The sequence below is a fragment of the Phalaenopsis equestris genome, unplaced genomic scaffold, assembly GCF_001263595.1.
Source record: "Phalaenopsis equestris unplaced genomic scaffold, ASM126359v1 Scaffold000428, whole genome shotgun sequence".
Lineage (NCBI taxonomy): Eukaryota > Viridiplantae > Streptophyta > Magnoliopsida > Asparagales > Orchidaceae > Phalaenopsis > Phalaenopsis equestris.
The window spans coordinates 4,364,996-4,379,645 of NW_018164869.1; the positions used below are offsets into that span (position 1 = coordinate 4,364,996).

The following is a 14,650-nucleotide window of genomic DNA, read 5'->3' on the forward strand; positions in this document are numbered from 1 at the left end:
TCGTATGTTTGGACATTCTCCTTCTCAATGTTATCACTTGCATCCAAATTTAAAACCTTCAAGTAAAAACGCTTCTGGATCTGCCCCACCTCATACCTGTCCCTCCTCTGCTCCTGAGTGCATTCCACAAACTATTGAAACCCCGGTTGACAAGATGCCACCTCCGCCTCCCACTACCGGAGACAATACTCTATCTGTTCTTCCGACTGATATATTGGCAGATGGTTTACTTGGGACCGACAATCAGGATAGTATTGAAGCTCCACATCCCCAGGATGCTTCAGGTGTTGAAGAGACATGCTTACTATCTCTTCAGAATCAGAATGTTGTCACTGCTAGTCAGGAGATGGGGGCCCATTCTCTCCTACATGCCCAACACTCTGTTGACCGCACTGATCAGATGAGTCAGTCGTCGGATGAGGAATGACAGGTTTACACATCTAGAAAGAAAAAGAAGAATGAAGGCACACCCCAGCTTGGGAACTTAATGGAGGATACCCTAGTAACTTCGGGTAATGGAACGACACTCAACAATGTGTTAGCTGTCTCTGGTCCTAGAACCAGAGGCAGAGGCAAGACCAAGTTGGCTTGTGCCTAACAGCTTATTTCCTACAAGTTTTGTTTTTCTTTTTCCTTTTTTTTTGTGTTTTATCTATGTTTCATCCTTTTAGGATGCTAGTGTCTGATGTATCGTATGGGTATGACACCTTTTTTTGGGTCCTCTCATACAACCTCTATGTATCTTTTCAATTTCAATAAAATTAGCCCTTATATATATATATATACACACACACAATTATGTATGTATAATTACTTAACTTTGATATCACTTTGATCAGTGCTAGAATTGATAGATGCACTAATGAGACTGAAAAGCTAAGCTACAATGAATGAAACAAATACAATCACAATTAAAAAATAACTTAACATATCGAATGAGTAACATTAAGTTTGTAAGAGGCCAAAAGAGGATTTTAAGTTAATGATACATTTTTCTATTCTTTCTCCTTTTCAAACTTTCAAGCGTATAAAATTATAGTTCTCCATTTTTCCACTGCATAATCATCATTAATTTTGCCAAATCATAAGGTATATATAATGAAGAATTTCTTTATAAATATTTATCAACTCAAAGTTCACTTTGCCAAATGTAATGCAAAAGCTAAACAAGCCATGCTATATATATGGCAGGGTCAATGATGGTGTGCACAACTGTAGATATGTTCAATGATGGTGTGCACAACTGTAGATATGAAATAATATAAAGTGTAATATGTTATGATTTGAGTAATCGAAATTAATTACAATATTATCTATATGATAATCAACAACAAAGATGTACATACTTGATATCAATTAGATCAATCCTACAAGTACAATATTTTATGAAAATAACTATTACAAGTGAGAGAATTATAAGATAATTATATGAGTTGATTGCACTATGTAAGCTAAAAAAGTTATTTCTTACAAATCATTAGAGCAAAAGTGCCCAAACAATAATATGATGTTAAACTAAACAAATCTATGTTATATTTGATACGATATATCTTAAATGCACAAAAAATTTATTGTACTCCAAACAAGATACTAAGAGTATATACTTATTAAAATGACATAAGAGCATAATAATAATTTATTGTACTCTAAACAAGATACTAACATTTTTCAAAATTTTAATTTACAAGTTCACCTCTAATGTTTGCCATCATATTAGATATTACACTACATTTTTTTTTTTTATGTATGTATCAACTGTTAAGTCATATTTTATATTTTATAATTATTAATTATAGTATTTATATATAAATAATTTTATTAACATATTAACATTTTAGTTGATAAAAGTCTAGCTTCACTCTATGCTCAACGTGTCGTCGAAGCAAAAAATAAAACTTTGTGCATCGCATTACACTTTAATAACACTAAATATACTATTTGATAAGTTCTTGGGAAATATACATACATAGCACACATTTCTTATGTATTTACATATCTAACAACTAAATTTTAATGGTTGAATTTATACCACCTTGATATTGAAAATCTATGCATGAAAATATTTCTTTCACTGTTAAAAGTTAGTCATAAAGATAGTTTTTTTTTATTTGAGGTAAGAGAATCAAGAATTATGTAGGTAAATATGAAAGTTTAGGTGCTAGATATGTAAATACAAAATTGTGGAATGTAAGTAACCTTCCCTAAATTCTTCTAGCATGCATAAAGAAAGAGAAGGCAAATCAAATAGAACCCTTAATGACTAGAGCCCTAAGTTACAATCACAATACAGGCAATTTAAAAGATACAAAAATAAAATTTCAACTAAATTTGCCGTTTAAGAAACAATAAGTGAAATCTAACTAAAACAATGAGAAAAACATACAATCATATAATCTAAACTAATGACTTGGAGTTGGGAGGCTACATTCTGAGCTTTTTCAATCCCTTCCCTACCCTTTTTCATACATATGTGGGACTAATATTAGCTGTTTAACTTGAGGAATCTTTCCGGGGTTTCTTATTTTTTCCTTGGCCCTGAGACTTCAGCTGTGTGGATTTGGAGATGAAGACAAACTCAGAAGCTAGAGGCAAGTGATCACTTCCAATATTCTGCAATTTAAAGACAATGGAATTCAAGCCTGAGGCACTCATGAGTTTCTCAGAAAAATGATCACAATGTTACTGTAATGATGATGGCCATAAAAGCCATGCGCCAGAGATGTCAATATTTCATATTATTATATGAGACTTAGTAGGAGCTGATCCACTAATTGTAGTTTAATTTACAGGGAATGGCATAAATATAACTGCAGATATAAAAGGAGCCTATATGTTAACATAAAAACTTTTGAGTAGCATTTTATTAAATAAGATGAAAGAAAAAAAATCAACTTAGTATAAAATTAATCGTGGTTGATTCAATTGTGGTGCGTCAAAGTAGAAACTATTGTGCTGTACAATCTAAGTTCTCAAAAGTTAGTCAATAGAATGCTAAAAATTAGCTCTTTGCATGAAATCACGAAAATTTATGACATGGAGTTTAAATTGCATGATAATTTCGAACAATTATTGCCATTTGAGATTAAATTTACCAAAAGTCTAGTTAAATCTGAGTCTGTATTGTGATCATATGGCATGTTCCTAACTTACCCTACAACTGAATCAAATTAAAGCCCATTATGAGTAAATGTAGCTCATGTTCCTTGCAACCATGGCTACTTTTAAGTTAGTTAAAAGTTCACATGTTATGCTCGAAATAACCAGTCACTTACAGAATCATATTCTTATTGTTGAGTCAATATAAGGCGCACAATGACTTAATGGGAGAAAATAACCCTACAACGTTATATAGTTCGAATGATAGAAATTTCAACATATAAAGCTCCTTCTGAATTCTTTCTAGATCTAACCTATATTTGAGGTTACTATGCTGTGAACAGGGGAAATTATTGCTAATAAAATAAAGGGAAATTTACACATGCAGCACACAATTCTTATGAGTTTAAATAACTCACATCTAAACTTTCATATCTACATATATATATATAGCAATTTGATGTTTTATACCCATGCATGAAACGTGTATTTCACTTTCTAAAAGTTTAGACTTGTGTTCAAAATTGACTTATTTAAAATTTTCAAACAAGCTAAAAATTTAAACTAATAGTTAGATTTTCATATAAAAAATTCAATAAATAATGTTACAAATCTGATCGTCTCAACTAATTTATTGATTATAAACCCTGTAAAAATGGAAGGTAACTCATGAACTTTGATTATATAGGATAAAATTTCTCATATTTTAGCATTATCATACTCATATTCCAAGTTTGCACCCAACTCCCACATTCAGATGTAGATTTTAGTTTTCTCATAGTGATATGCACTTGTCATTTTCCTAACTTTTTGGATAATTTTGTAGATATCTTTTATATTGAGTTGTTGCACATTATTATTTTTAATCATATATAATTTACAACGATTGCACTGCACTTTCTCAACGTCAATTTTAAATTGTGTATAACTTATGAGCAAAATGAAAATGTGAGATATACAAGAGATTGGAGTTTCAAAGATCCTTTAACACTGCGATCCCTTCATTGTTTTCGATGCTTGCAAGCCATAGCAACTCAAGGTTTCATATGTTTTGGATGAAAACGGGAGACACAAAACTGTGAGAGGCCAGAGTGAATGTGAGGTTTGACGAGTTTAAAGTTAATTTTGATGAGCATTTCATATACTTCAGATAAATCTTATATATTTTCATATCTAACACCAAAATTTAATAAAATAAATATATAATTAAAAATTAATCAAAAAATATTATTGGTATAATAAAATATTGCTACTAAATCTATAATTAAACAAATTATAGTTAATTATCATATATGAAATAAGTTTATATCGAACTTAATATCCAATATTTAATGAGTTAATTGTTGAACAACAAACGAGTTGAACATAAATGAACAAATTCGACTATTGTTCATGTTTAGTTCACTTAAGTTCCGAGCTTATAAAAATTGTTCGAGTTTGTTATTTACTAATTTGAACGAACAAGAGCGAGTCTTAATCGAGCCAAGTTCGAGTTGTTTATCGAGTGCGTTGGTTCATTTATAGTCCTATTCACCGATTGCAGCTCAAATTTATATCCCTCTACTTATTTCCATCTCAATCAACTTGCTCTACCTTTACTTGTAGGTTGACCCGTGAAAAAAATTTCTATTCCAATTTCTCGTACAATTGTGTAACAGGAGCGTGATTTTCATGTATTGTGTGCTAATGATCTCAAATACATACATAGATTACCATAGCGGTATGAGTTTCTTCTTTTTTTCTATGGATCATCACACGAATTAAATAATTGTTCTGGTTAGATATTAAGCCTGTAAACCTTAAAAATTGGAATTTAAATCTGCTTTCCAATAAACTATGCTATTTTATCTTTATAAATATTCATTAAAAATTTTCATTGCATATATATACTTTGCATCATTGTAATAGTTCCAAATGGAAACTTTAGCCCTTAATACAAGTAATGATTAAGACCATTTCCAGATAGATCTCTTTTATGTGTCACCAAAAGAGAGAATTTGGGCCTTCTACTACAGCACATATCTTAAGAAATTATTGAAATAGGCACACCAAGTATCAGAAGGGTAGAAATTGCACCTGTTAGAGGAGTTGATAAAATTATTGGGATACAATTTACTTCGATGGAATTTGTCCGAAATAATTTGCATAAAACAGATTTAATATCTCAAACAAAACTCTTCAAAAGGGAATAAAAATAATGATTCATAAAACCAACCCCAAGTGCTTGGTTTAAGACTAATGATACAGAAGCAAAACCCTACTATTTAAGATGGCAAAAAATACTTTACTTATGCCTAAGGTAGTGCACTAATATATAAACAAATGATTTAAAAGCTAGTATAACTTGGTAATTCCATCATAACATAAAATATCACAAGCATATGAACAAGTGGGACTTTCTTGATGATTACATGGAAAAAAAAAATGCAAAACGTTCAGTGAAATAAATTTCTGCAGCAGATCTATAAAATATACAAGAAACTTAACAAACTAACGAAACAGAACTGCTGAATGATCAAGTCAAACCAACGAAATTTTTGAAGGACTTAATAAAAAAAAGGATATTTATTTAATAGCTGCGATATCAAATCACAAATAAAATTGTTTATTTTACACGAAAAAAGAAAATTCATACAGTGAAGATTATAATATGATTCCAAGAGAGTTTAATCCCACATGTATTAGTTAGATATTTTTTTCTTTAAAACATACAAAAAAACCCTTCAAAAGAAATAATTTCAAGAGGAAAATACAATGGAATTTGAAATACGAGTTGTAAGAAGATTTTTAAGTTAGTATATTACAAAAACCAACTAGAATTTTGAAAATGAAAGAAGCAGAAGTGGGGAACAGAATTGTTGGTTCTATCAAGATTGGCATAAAAGTTAGCCTAAAAATGAATAAGATGATCTGGTGGTGAGTAAGGAGGTATAATAGATTGTTAAGAAAATTCAATTTTTCCAAAGTTAGAAAAATTACTACTAACGCTTACAATAATCACAAGCAAGAAGCCTTGCAAACAAGACAATATGAAAAACAAAAGCTATAATTTTAATGATTTATTATGAAAGGAGGAAAAGCAATAAATAAAATAGCTAAAGCAAGAAATTGGAGATACATTTCCTTTTTTAATCAATTAGACATGCTAGAATGAACCTATTAGGGTATTAATAGATGAACACAAGAAATTAGTTGTTTTGAGAAATTATTGTATGAGAATCTTAATGATTCAATCTTTCTGAAAAGCATAATAAATTAAATTCCTAAATACATTTATCTTGACTACAAAAGGTGAAGTTCATATGACTCCATGATTACACCAAAAATTTATGTTGGATTTAAAAATTATAGGAGATATTGAATAAGCATGATTAACATATTTTTCCAATAAAATCTTAAAAACCAACGGGATGCCAAATATTTCAAGGAAACACGTTTAAATACTAATATTCAAGAATACGGGGATGTTTCGCTTATGATAGGCATAAGGGAATCAAACATATGAGTATATATTAAAGTTATAGGAGAATCATAGAATATGGGCTTACAAAAGTCAAGTCAAAATTGGAGAGACAATTTAAATATATGCCACAGATTCACTTGTGAAAATGACTTTTTTGCCAAGGCAATTAACGAAAAAAATCTAGAGAACAAAGTAAAGATCTTATATAGTTTTTATAAGGGATGTACATTTTTGGATATAAAAAAAATATATAACCAAACTGATCTGAGTTAATTTGGTTCAGTTAAGTATTGATTTGATTATTGTCAATAATTTTCACTTCTTCGGTATTTTACTTTCGTAAAACAGATGAAATTAAAAACTGAATAATATTAATTTTTTCAAGTATCAAATCAACAAAGCTCCCTAAACAAATTACATAAAAATTATCGTGAAATTTATTTATTCTTCATGCCAAATTTATAAATGTTGACAAAGATTACTTGATATTTTTATAATATATGTAATTTAAGTTGAAGATAATTAGACAAATTGTTAACGTTAAATAAATTTTGGTTTATTAAAAGCTGAGCTGAACTGACCAAACTAAATTCAATTTTATTTCGTTTTATTTGAAAAAAGAAACGTCGGTTTGACATTTGTGAACAACAAAAATAGATTGCTTAGCTGATTTCCAAACCAAATAATCCAAATCAATAAAAACCATATTTTTTATGGATCATGAGAAGGCATGTGATTGAGTGTCATTATAATTAATTTGGTGTGCATTAAAAAAATGTGAAAGAAATAGCAGTAACTTCTAAATAAGTCTAAACCAAATGAATTTGAACAAACATTTGCATGGCAGATGCATGATTTGTATGGAGATAACCTCAGAAAATTAAGTTGATGATCATGAAAATTATAAATCTAATACTGATTTGAACAAGAGAGAGAAATTTTAATGCAAGTAATTAGATAATGATAAATTTAAATCAAGAAAGAGTTCCTACAAAAATTTTGAAAAAAATAAATGCAAAAAAGATTGGGTTAGATAGAACTATACAATTCATTGGGACAAATGTCAATAAATAGAAAATATCATGAAGTCATCCTATTAGTTCAATCCTCAATGAAATCGAATTGACCTTTGTGAACTAAGTACAAATGCATTGAATTCTTCTCATAGTCCACTGTGTGCGAATTTATGTCCAACACTTTACTGAAATGTTCTACATATTTAGTTCCAAAAGTAATTTAAAATAATGATAATATTTTCACTATTACTAATAGTGAATATTAAATATATTTTATACATTGACATGAAACATCTATATATGACTATCATGGATAATTTTAAAGAGTGAACACTGACCTAGCCCATGCATGTATATGGAAGCATTAAAAAAAAAAAAAAAATCCCTTCATAGGAAAGTCTATATGGTTCTAATAAGGAGACATTTTGAAAAACTAGTTCAAATCTCTTCCCCTTTATTTGTTTGATCCTTCTGCCTCAAGTATTTAGGAAGTTTATTAGTAATCAAGGGCTGCTTTTGGTCCTACAATTATAAAACAGTCCTATTATCCTGTATCAAGTAGAAGAAAAACATAAATAAATAAAACTTCAATTTTCTCTAAAAGTAGTATGGTACCGGAGCACTAATTCTAATTTAGTATGCAAGCATCATACTGTATACTTCATGAAAAAAAAATGTGTGTGAGCGCGCACATTAGGAAGAGTAAACTACTCTTTTTTTTTTTGTCTTGATTATTAAAAATCATGCTAGGATGATAATCCATACAAAGAATATTTTTTGTTTTCTAATATATGTGCATATTTGATTGACATTACAGGATATGCTGAAACTAGCGTCTGAAATTTGTGTCTGAATTTCTGACGCAAATATTAGCGTCAGATTTGTGTCCCATTTTTTAGTCAAATTTGTGTGTGAGCGCGTCTGAAACTGCTATTTTTTAGTCAAATTTGTGTCCCATAATTCGACGCAAAAAGTATTTTGAAAACGACGAAACTTCAAGCAAAGTTGCGACGGAGTTTGCATCGAATTTGTGTCGAATAAAGTGACTCAAAAATATTATTTAAAATTGACAAACTACATTGGATGCAAAGAGGACGAAAAATCCGACGCAAATAACACGTCTTCCACATTACTTAATTGCGTCAAAAATTTCGGATACAAACGACCAAAAAAACAAATCCCGCGTGTCTAACCTTATTTTTCTTTTCCGAGCCTCTCTACTCGCGCATGCGTCCTCGAAGGCCTCGCTATCCTCACTCTCCCTCTCGGTTTTGTTCAAAACCATCGCCTTCGTCAACGAAACTTCGCAATACAGTCGCCATTAGAGCTAGCGGGGAAGGCAATGACGGTACGTGGCTTGCAGAGACCATCGAAACTCCTGTATTTCCCATCTTTTTGCTCCGCTCCAATCAAAAAACATTGAGGAAGGTAAATCTATTTGCACAATTCTTTCATTTTAATTTTTTAAAAATGAAATGGGTCTTTCATAGATAATGTTTACGTGTTACGTATATATGAAAATCTTTGTGATGTATGTGTTATCCAAGTGCTTAGGTAACGTAGTGTGCATGTAAATTTTGAAGTTTAGGTGTTAGCTATGTATGTATATAAGAATTGAGTGGTATGTATGAAAATATTCATGGATAAGTAATGTGGTATGTATGTAAAAAATTTAAGTTTAAGTAATGTGGTATGTATGTAAAAAATTTAAGTTTAGGCGTTAGGCATGTATATAAATAAAAATTGAGTGGTATGTATGAAATATTCATAAAAATTGAACCTTAGGTGTTAGCTATGTAAACACACAAGTAGAAAGTGGTATGCATTTACTTATTAGTAGAATTTATGTTGGTTGGTTGAAGTGAAACAATATATGCATCGGGTCTTATTCTAATTGATGGTGATAAGAAGGGGATGTTACTACCAGAATTAACGTTGGTTGGTTGAAGTGGAGAAATGAATCGATCGAGCCTACTGTTCAAAATGATGGGGATGTTAATAGTAGAATTGTAAGTTGGTTGGTTGAATTAGAGGAATGCATCGATCGGGTCAAATGTTCGAAGTAATGGTGATGTAAATGGTGATGTTATTGGTAGAATTCAAGTTGGTTGGTTGAAGTAGAGGAGGCATCAGGTCTTGTTCAAAGTGATGGTGATATAGATGTGAATTTTATTAGTAGAATTCAAGTTGGTTGTTTGAAGTGGAGGAATGCATTAGGTCTATTGATTAAAGAATAAATCACTTCAAAAATGTGTCATAAATATGGTTGACTAAATAGTGTCGACTTTTTACTGTAAATATCGACTAATTTTTAGTTTTCCTAATAGCTGCATTGATTTGTAAAGTTACATTTATGTTGCGGATGAATATTCATAATTTAAGAGTTTGGAAGTATAACAGATTATATCCAGGATGAAAATGACTCACAGATGAATTCTTGAATGACATTGAGGAAATCGTGCAGGTGGCGTCACAACTGCCCATCTATCGTTCGAAGGGTAAGTTCCGGTGTCTTTATGCAAAGCGCAAAAATCAGGTGTTTTTGCCACCCAACGAAGTTAAGTTGAATCTTTATCGCAAGGGATTGAAATCTAATTGTTTTTATTGGACTTCACATGGTGAGCAAGAACCTAAAGTTCAGTTCAAGCAAGAAGGTATCTCGATAAGTTATGCCCCTCTCGCAGATAATTTGATCATGGCACAAAAAATGATTCATGATGCTCAAAAAGCTCAATTTGTTGAGAGAATTCAACAAGAACCCGAAACACCAAACAATGAATCACAACAGTTCTATGACATGCTGAACGTTGCACAACAACCTTTATGGGATGGTTGCACAACCATACAGAGTTATTAGTGATGTTGAGAATGTTGATCATTCAATCTGATCTTAATATGCCCAAAGAAGCATTCAATCATGTATCAACATTATTGAAAGACACGAACCATGCAGGGAATTTAGTGTCAAATGACTTGTACAAAACTAAAAAGTTGGTTTCAATACAATGTCAAAAAATTGATTGTTGTGTTATTGACTGCATGATATATTATAAGATCGATGCAGTTGAGAGATGACTTGCCGATTTTATGGTGCGAATAGATTTAAACAAAGGGGGTTGAAAGAGTAAAAATTAGAAAAATACACCTACAAGCCTCTTTTATTTTACGTTCATACCCCGACTTCAGTGATTGTTCGCTTCCATGGGTACAACCCCACATACGACTTGGCACATTACTAGATTCGTTGATCCTAACTCGATAACTCATTCATCATATGGTGAAATCTGGTGACATTTTGATCGTACTTACCCAGACTTTACAGTTGAAACACGCAATGTTAGACTTGGGTTATGTGCAGATGGCTTCACCTCACACGGTCATGCTGCAATCTCGTACTCATGCTGCTCAGTGATCATTACGCAGTACAATTTGCCTTTCAATATATGCATGACCGTGTTATTCTTATTTCTAATGTTGATCATACCAAGTCTATGTAGTCCAAAGGGGAAAATCGATGTGTACTTACAGCCTTTGATTGAAAAGCTTCAAATGTTATGAGAAACGAGTGTGCTTATGCATGACATCGCTACGAAACAGAATTTTCAATTAAGAGCGACTCTTATGTGGACAATTAGTGACTTCCCGGCCTATAAGATGCCAACTAATTGGAGCACAACTCGGAATTTGGCTTGTCCTTACTGCATGGATATGTCGAAGGCATTTACTCTGAAACAGGGAAGGAAAAACAATTGGTTCTACTGCCATAGAAGATAACTTCACCGCAATCACTCATTTAGAATGAATAAAGATGTATTCTTCAAAAACAGAGTTGAGGGATCAAGTCCACCCCTGAGGATTACTAGAGTTGAAATATTACAAATGATCGGTGAAGTACCAAAGTTCGTCGAGAGACCAGAGTTAGCTTCAACTCGTCTTCCTGATTTTGGTGTCACACGACTAGGCGCAACATATTCTGAGATTTTCCATACTGAAAGACTAATCTGATTAAACATAATCCTGATGTTATATAAATTGAGAAGAATTTTTTTTATAACATTCAACACTATTATGGGTATTAAGGTTAAGAGAAAAGATAATTTGAAAGCTAGAATGAACTTTAAAGAGTGTTGCAAAAGGGCTTTAGAACTTCAGGAGACAAATAAAGATAAATTAATAAAGTTCAAAGCTACATAATGTCTTAAAACAGATAAACGGAGAACAATTTTTAAGTGGGTAAGTTCTTTGAAATTTCTCAGTGGTTGTGTTTCAAATTTGAGTCATTAAAGTATTTGGCATAAAAAGTCTCGAGTGTCATATATTTTTGTAATATTTATTACCTATTGCATTTAATGCACTGCCGAAGCTGGTGCTTGATCCCTTCATCGAAGTCAGTGTATTCTTCACCGAGTTGTAAGCAGGAACACTGAATGTTGACGTTAAGACATCGAGTATTCCCCTATTATTATGTAAGTTTGAACAGATATTTCTTCTTGGTTCTTTGACTCTATGGAGATCTACCTATACATCTATGTTAAGAAGGCTATACAGGGGGGTTCAATGCTGTACAGATAGATGCATCCCTTCGAGAGGTATGTCTTCCTGATGCATACATTGCATGTAGCATTTTATTACACACTAAACAACCATAATATTCAATGTAAAATATTTGTGCTGCTGAGTTTTAAATAAAATAAAAAAAGGTTAAAAGAAAGCACATCCTGAGGGATCCATCTGCGAAGCATAGCTATTTTCTGTTGCAGGAGATGATAACTTTCTGCTCATTATTTTAAACAAGACCATAAAAAATTTCATATTGCAGGTGGCATGCCTTCACAACCAGAATCATCTATATATCAAATAACAGGCGAGTCATCAGAGAAGCATACTATACGGTATTTAAGCAATAAAGAGATTCGATCAGCTGCATTGTACATCCTAATGAACAGCGACGAAATCCAACCATTTATACAGTAAGATTCATGGTCCCCAAACTCAATATATATTGTCATTTATTATTGAGAATGTTAGTTATGTATTAACCAATTTGAAAAGACAAATAACAAAATTGTGAGCATAATATTTATCTACAGCTTCGACATGAAAGATGAGTCTCTGATAAGTAGGCAAATCTAAATAGAATTTCCAACATGGCTCAAATTATACGTAAGTAAAATTTACTCTTCTAATCACATGTGTATAATGTAATCGTCACATTTAGAGTTACACAAATGGTACCTCTCAATTTGTTATAGGTTCACAATACAACCAACGGAATCACAAATCAAAGATTACTAAATCTTGTAAGAGGGTTTAATCGTAGTGTTACTAAATGAAAAATATTTTAAGTAAATGATTATAGATTCCATATGAGTTCTCAGTGTGAAGGGAAGAAGACACGTAACTTGTGGTGTCACTGTTAAAGGAAACACACACACACACAGAGCGAGATTAGCTATTACGGCGTACTTGACGAATTCATTCAAGTGCAATATCCAGGTAAAGCCAGCTACATTGTATACTTGTTCAACTGTCAATGATTTGATCATGTTCCAAATTGAGGAACACAAACACTGATGCCTTATGATATCACTGAAGTCAAATTGAACAAACGATTTACAAAGTTTGATTCATTTGTTCTTGCATGCCAAGCTACACAGGTCTATAACATTCAATACCCTGGTAGAGTAAAGAATAAAATTGATTAGGTGGATATAAATAATGAACCAAGGAAAACTATTGAGCTACATAATATTATAGAACTAATTCACCAGAAGGAAGGTATGTCAGATTTTCGTATTCAGGGCAACACAATCAATAAAATGTCTGAGCTAGAGGATGCCACAAAAAGTTTTGAAAAGATTGTTCATGGTATGGATGAGGAAGATGATAAGAACGAAGAAGAAATTTTAGGTTCATCTTCGACGAGTTCCTCTGATGAAACTTTAGATTAGTGGTTGCTACTGCTACCTTTTGTCTTTTACATTTGTTGTATTGAGGCAAAGCTCTTTATTCTCACTTTTCTGGCTTTTAGGCAGTTGCTACTTGTGCCTTACATTTACTAAACCGTTTATTTCTTCTTAAGATTATTTTTTCTAGCAGTACTAATCTTATTAATATCATTCATTTATTTGCAGATGACCGCAACGTGATACAAGTGGTTAGCCATCTCAGAGACCTAGTATTCTGGGGACACTTTAGATCACCTGCTGTAGCAGGAAGAAAAGGTCTTTTACTTCTGCCACTGCCTCCACTACTACTCCCCCACCTGTTGTTGTTGATGCAACTCCTGTGGCATCTGCTCCCGCACCCACGACTGCCACCCCTCTTATGGCACCAGCTCCTGCACCCGCTGTTGTCACCCCTCCTGTGACATCTGGTCGCGCACCCGCTGCAGCCCTGTCTTCTGTGACGTTTGCTGCTTCCGCAACTACTCCCACACCTGCTACTGGCACACCATTTGAGCTTGGTCTGTCGGCTCCTAGCCACCCGATGGTATATTTAGAGCTAGAGGGGGACTTGTAAGTTATTTTTAACATTGTATTATTATTATTCTTCATGTTGTATGTTTTTTTGTAACTAATTTCGTTCTTAAACAATTCATTCCCTACTGGATGTCTGTCACCTGCATCACAAAGATTATTAAAAGCAGGTACGATCAGACCTATCCCTCATGAAAGCAAATCCACTCGAAACTTATGATTCAGGGAGTTCGATGTATGATTATGTAATTTGAATCAGATTTGTAAATTTAATTTAATTTTTTATACTGACACAGAGATTATTGTTTAAGTTGCAGAGGTCCTTCACTGGCTCCCAGAGCAACACCATCATATGCGCCGAATCTTTGAGATTCGGGGCAGACATCTCCTTAGAGACATGCTCACAACAGCCCGCCTGAGAAGGGAGCGACCTGCCTGAATCGGCGAAAAGCTTTGGGGTTAGTTGACCGCAGCTTGGGGCTCTCCTGATTATGAGAAAAGGCAGACGAATCGGGCGAAATGGGCAACGAATCGAGTCAGGGGGCTGCACTCCATATTGGCAATCAGTTTTTCATACGGAGCACTACAGGAGGTTG

General features: G+C 32.6%; 1 protein-coding gene across 2 annotated transcripts in view; it reads right to left on the bottom strand.

Moving 5' to 3' along the window:
* Positions 1-2,256: 2,256 nt before the first annotated feature.
* LOC110027508 (carbon catabolite repressor protein 4 homolog 3-like) overlaps positions 2,257-14,650 on the bottom strand; it is a 30,760-nt gene continuing 18,366 nt past the window's right edge. For both annotated transcript variants that reach the window (XM_020728975.1, XM_020728974.1), the window contains one exon: positions 2,257-2,610. In XM_020728975.1, coding sequence (XP_020584634.1) covers positions 2,491-2,610 — 120 coding nt within the window. In that variant the 3' untranslated portion in view covers positions 2,257-2,490. The remainder of the gene's footprint in view (positions 2,611-14,650) is intronic.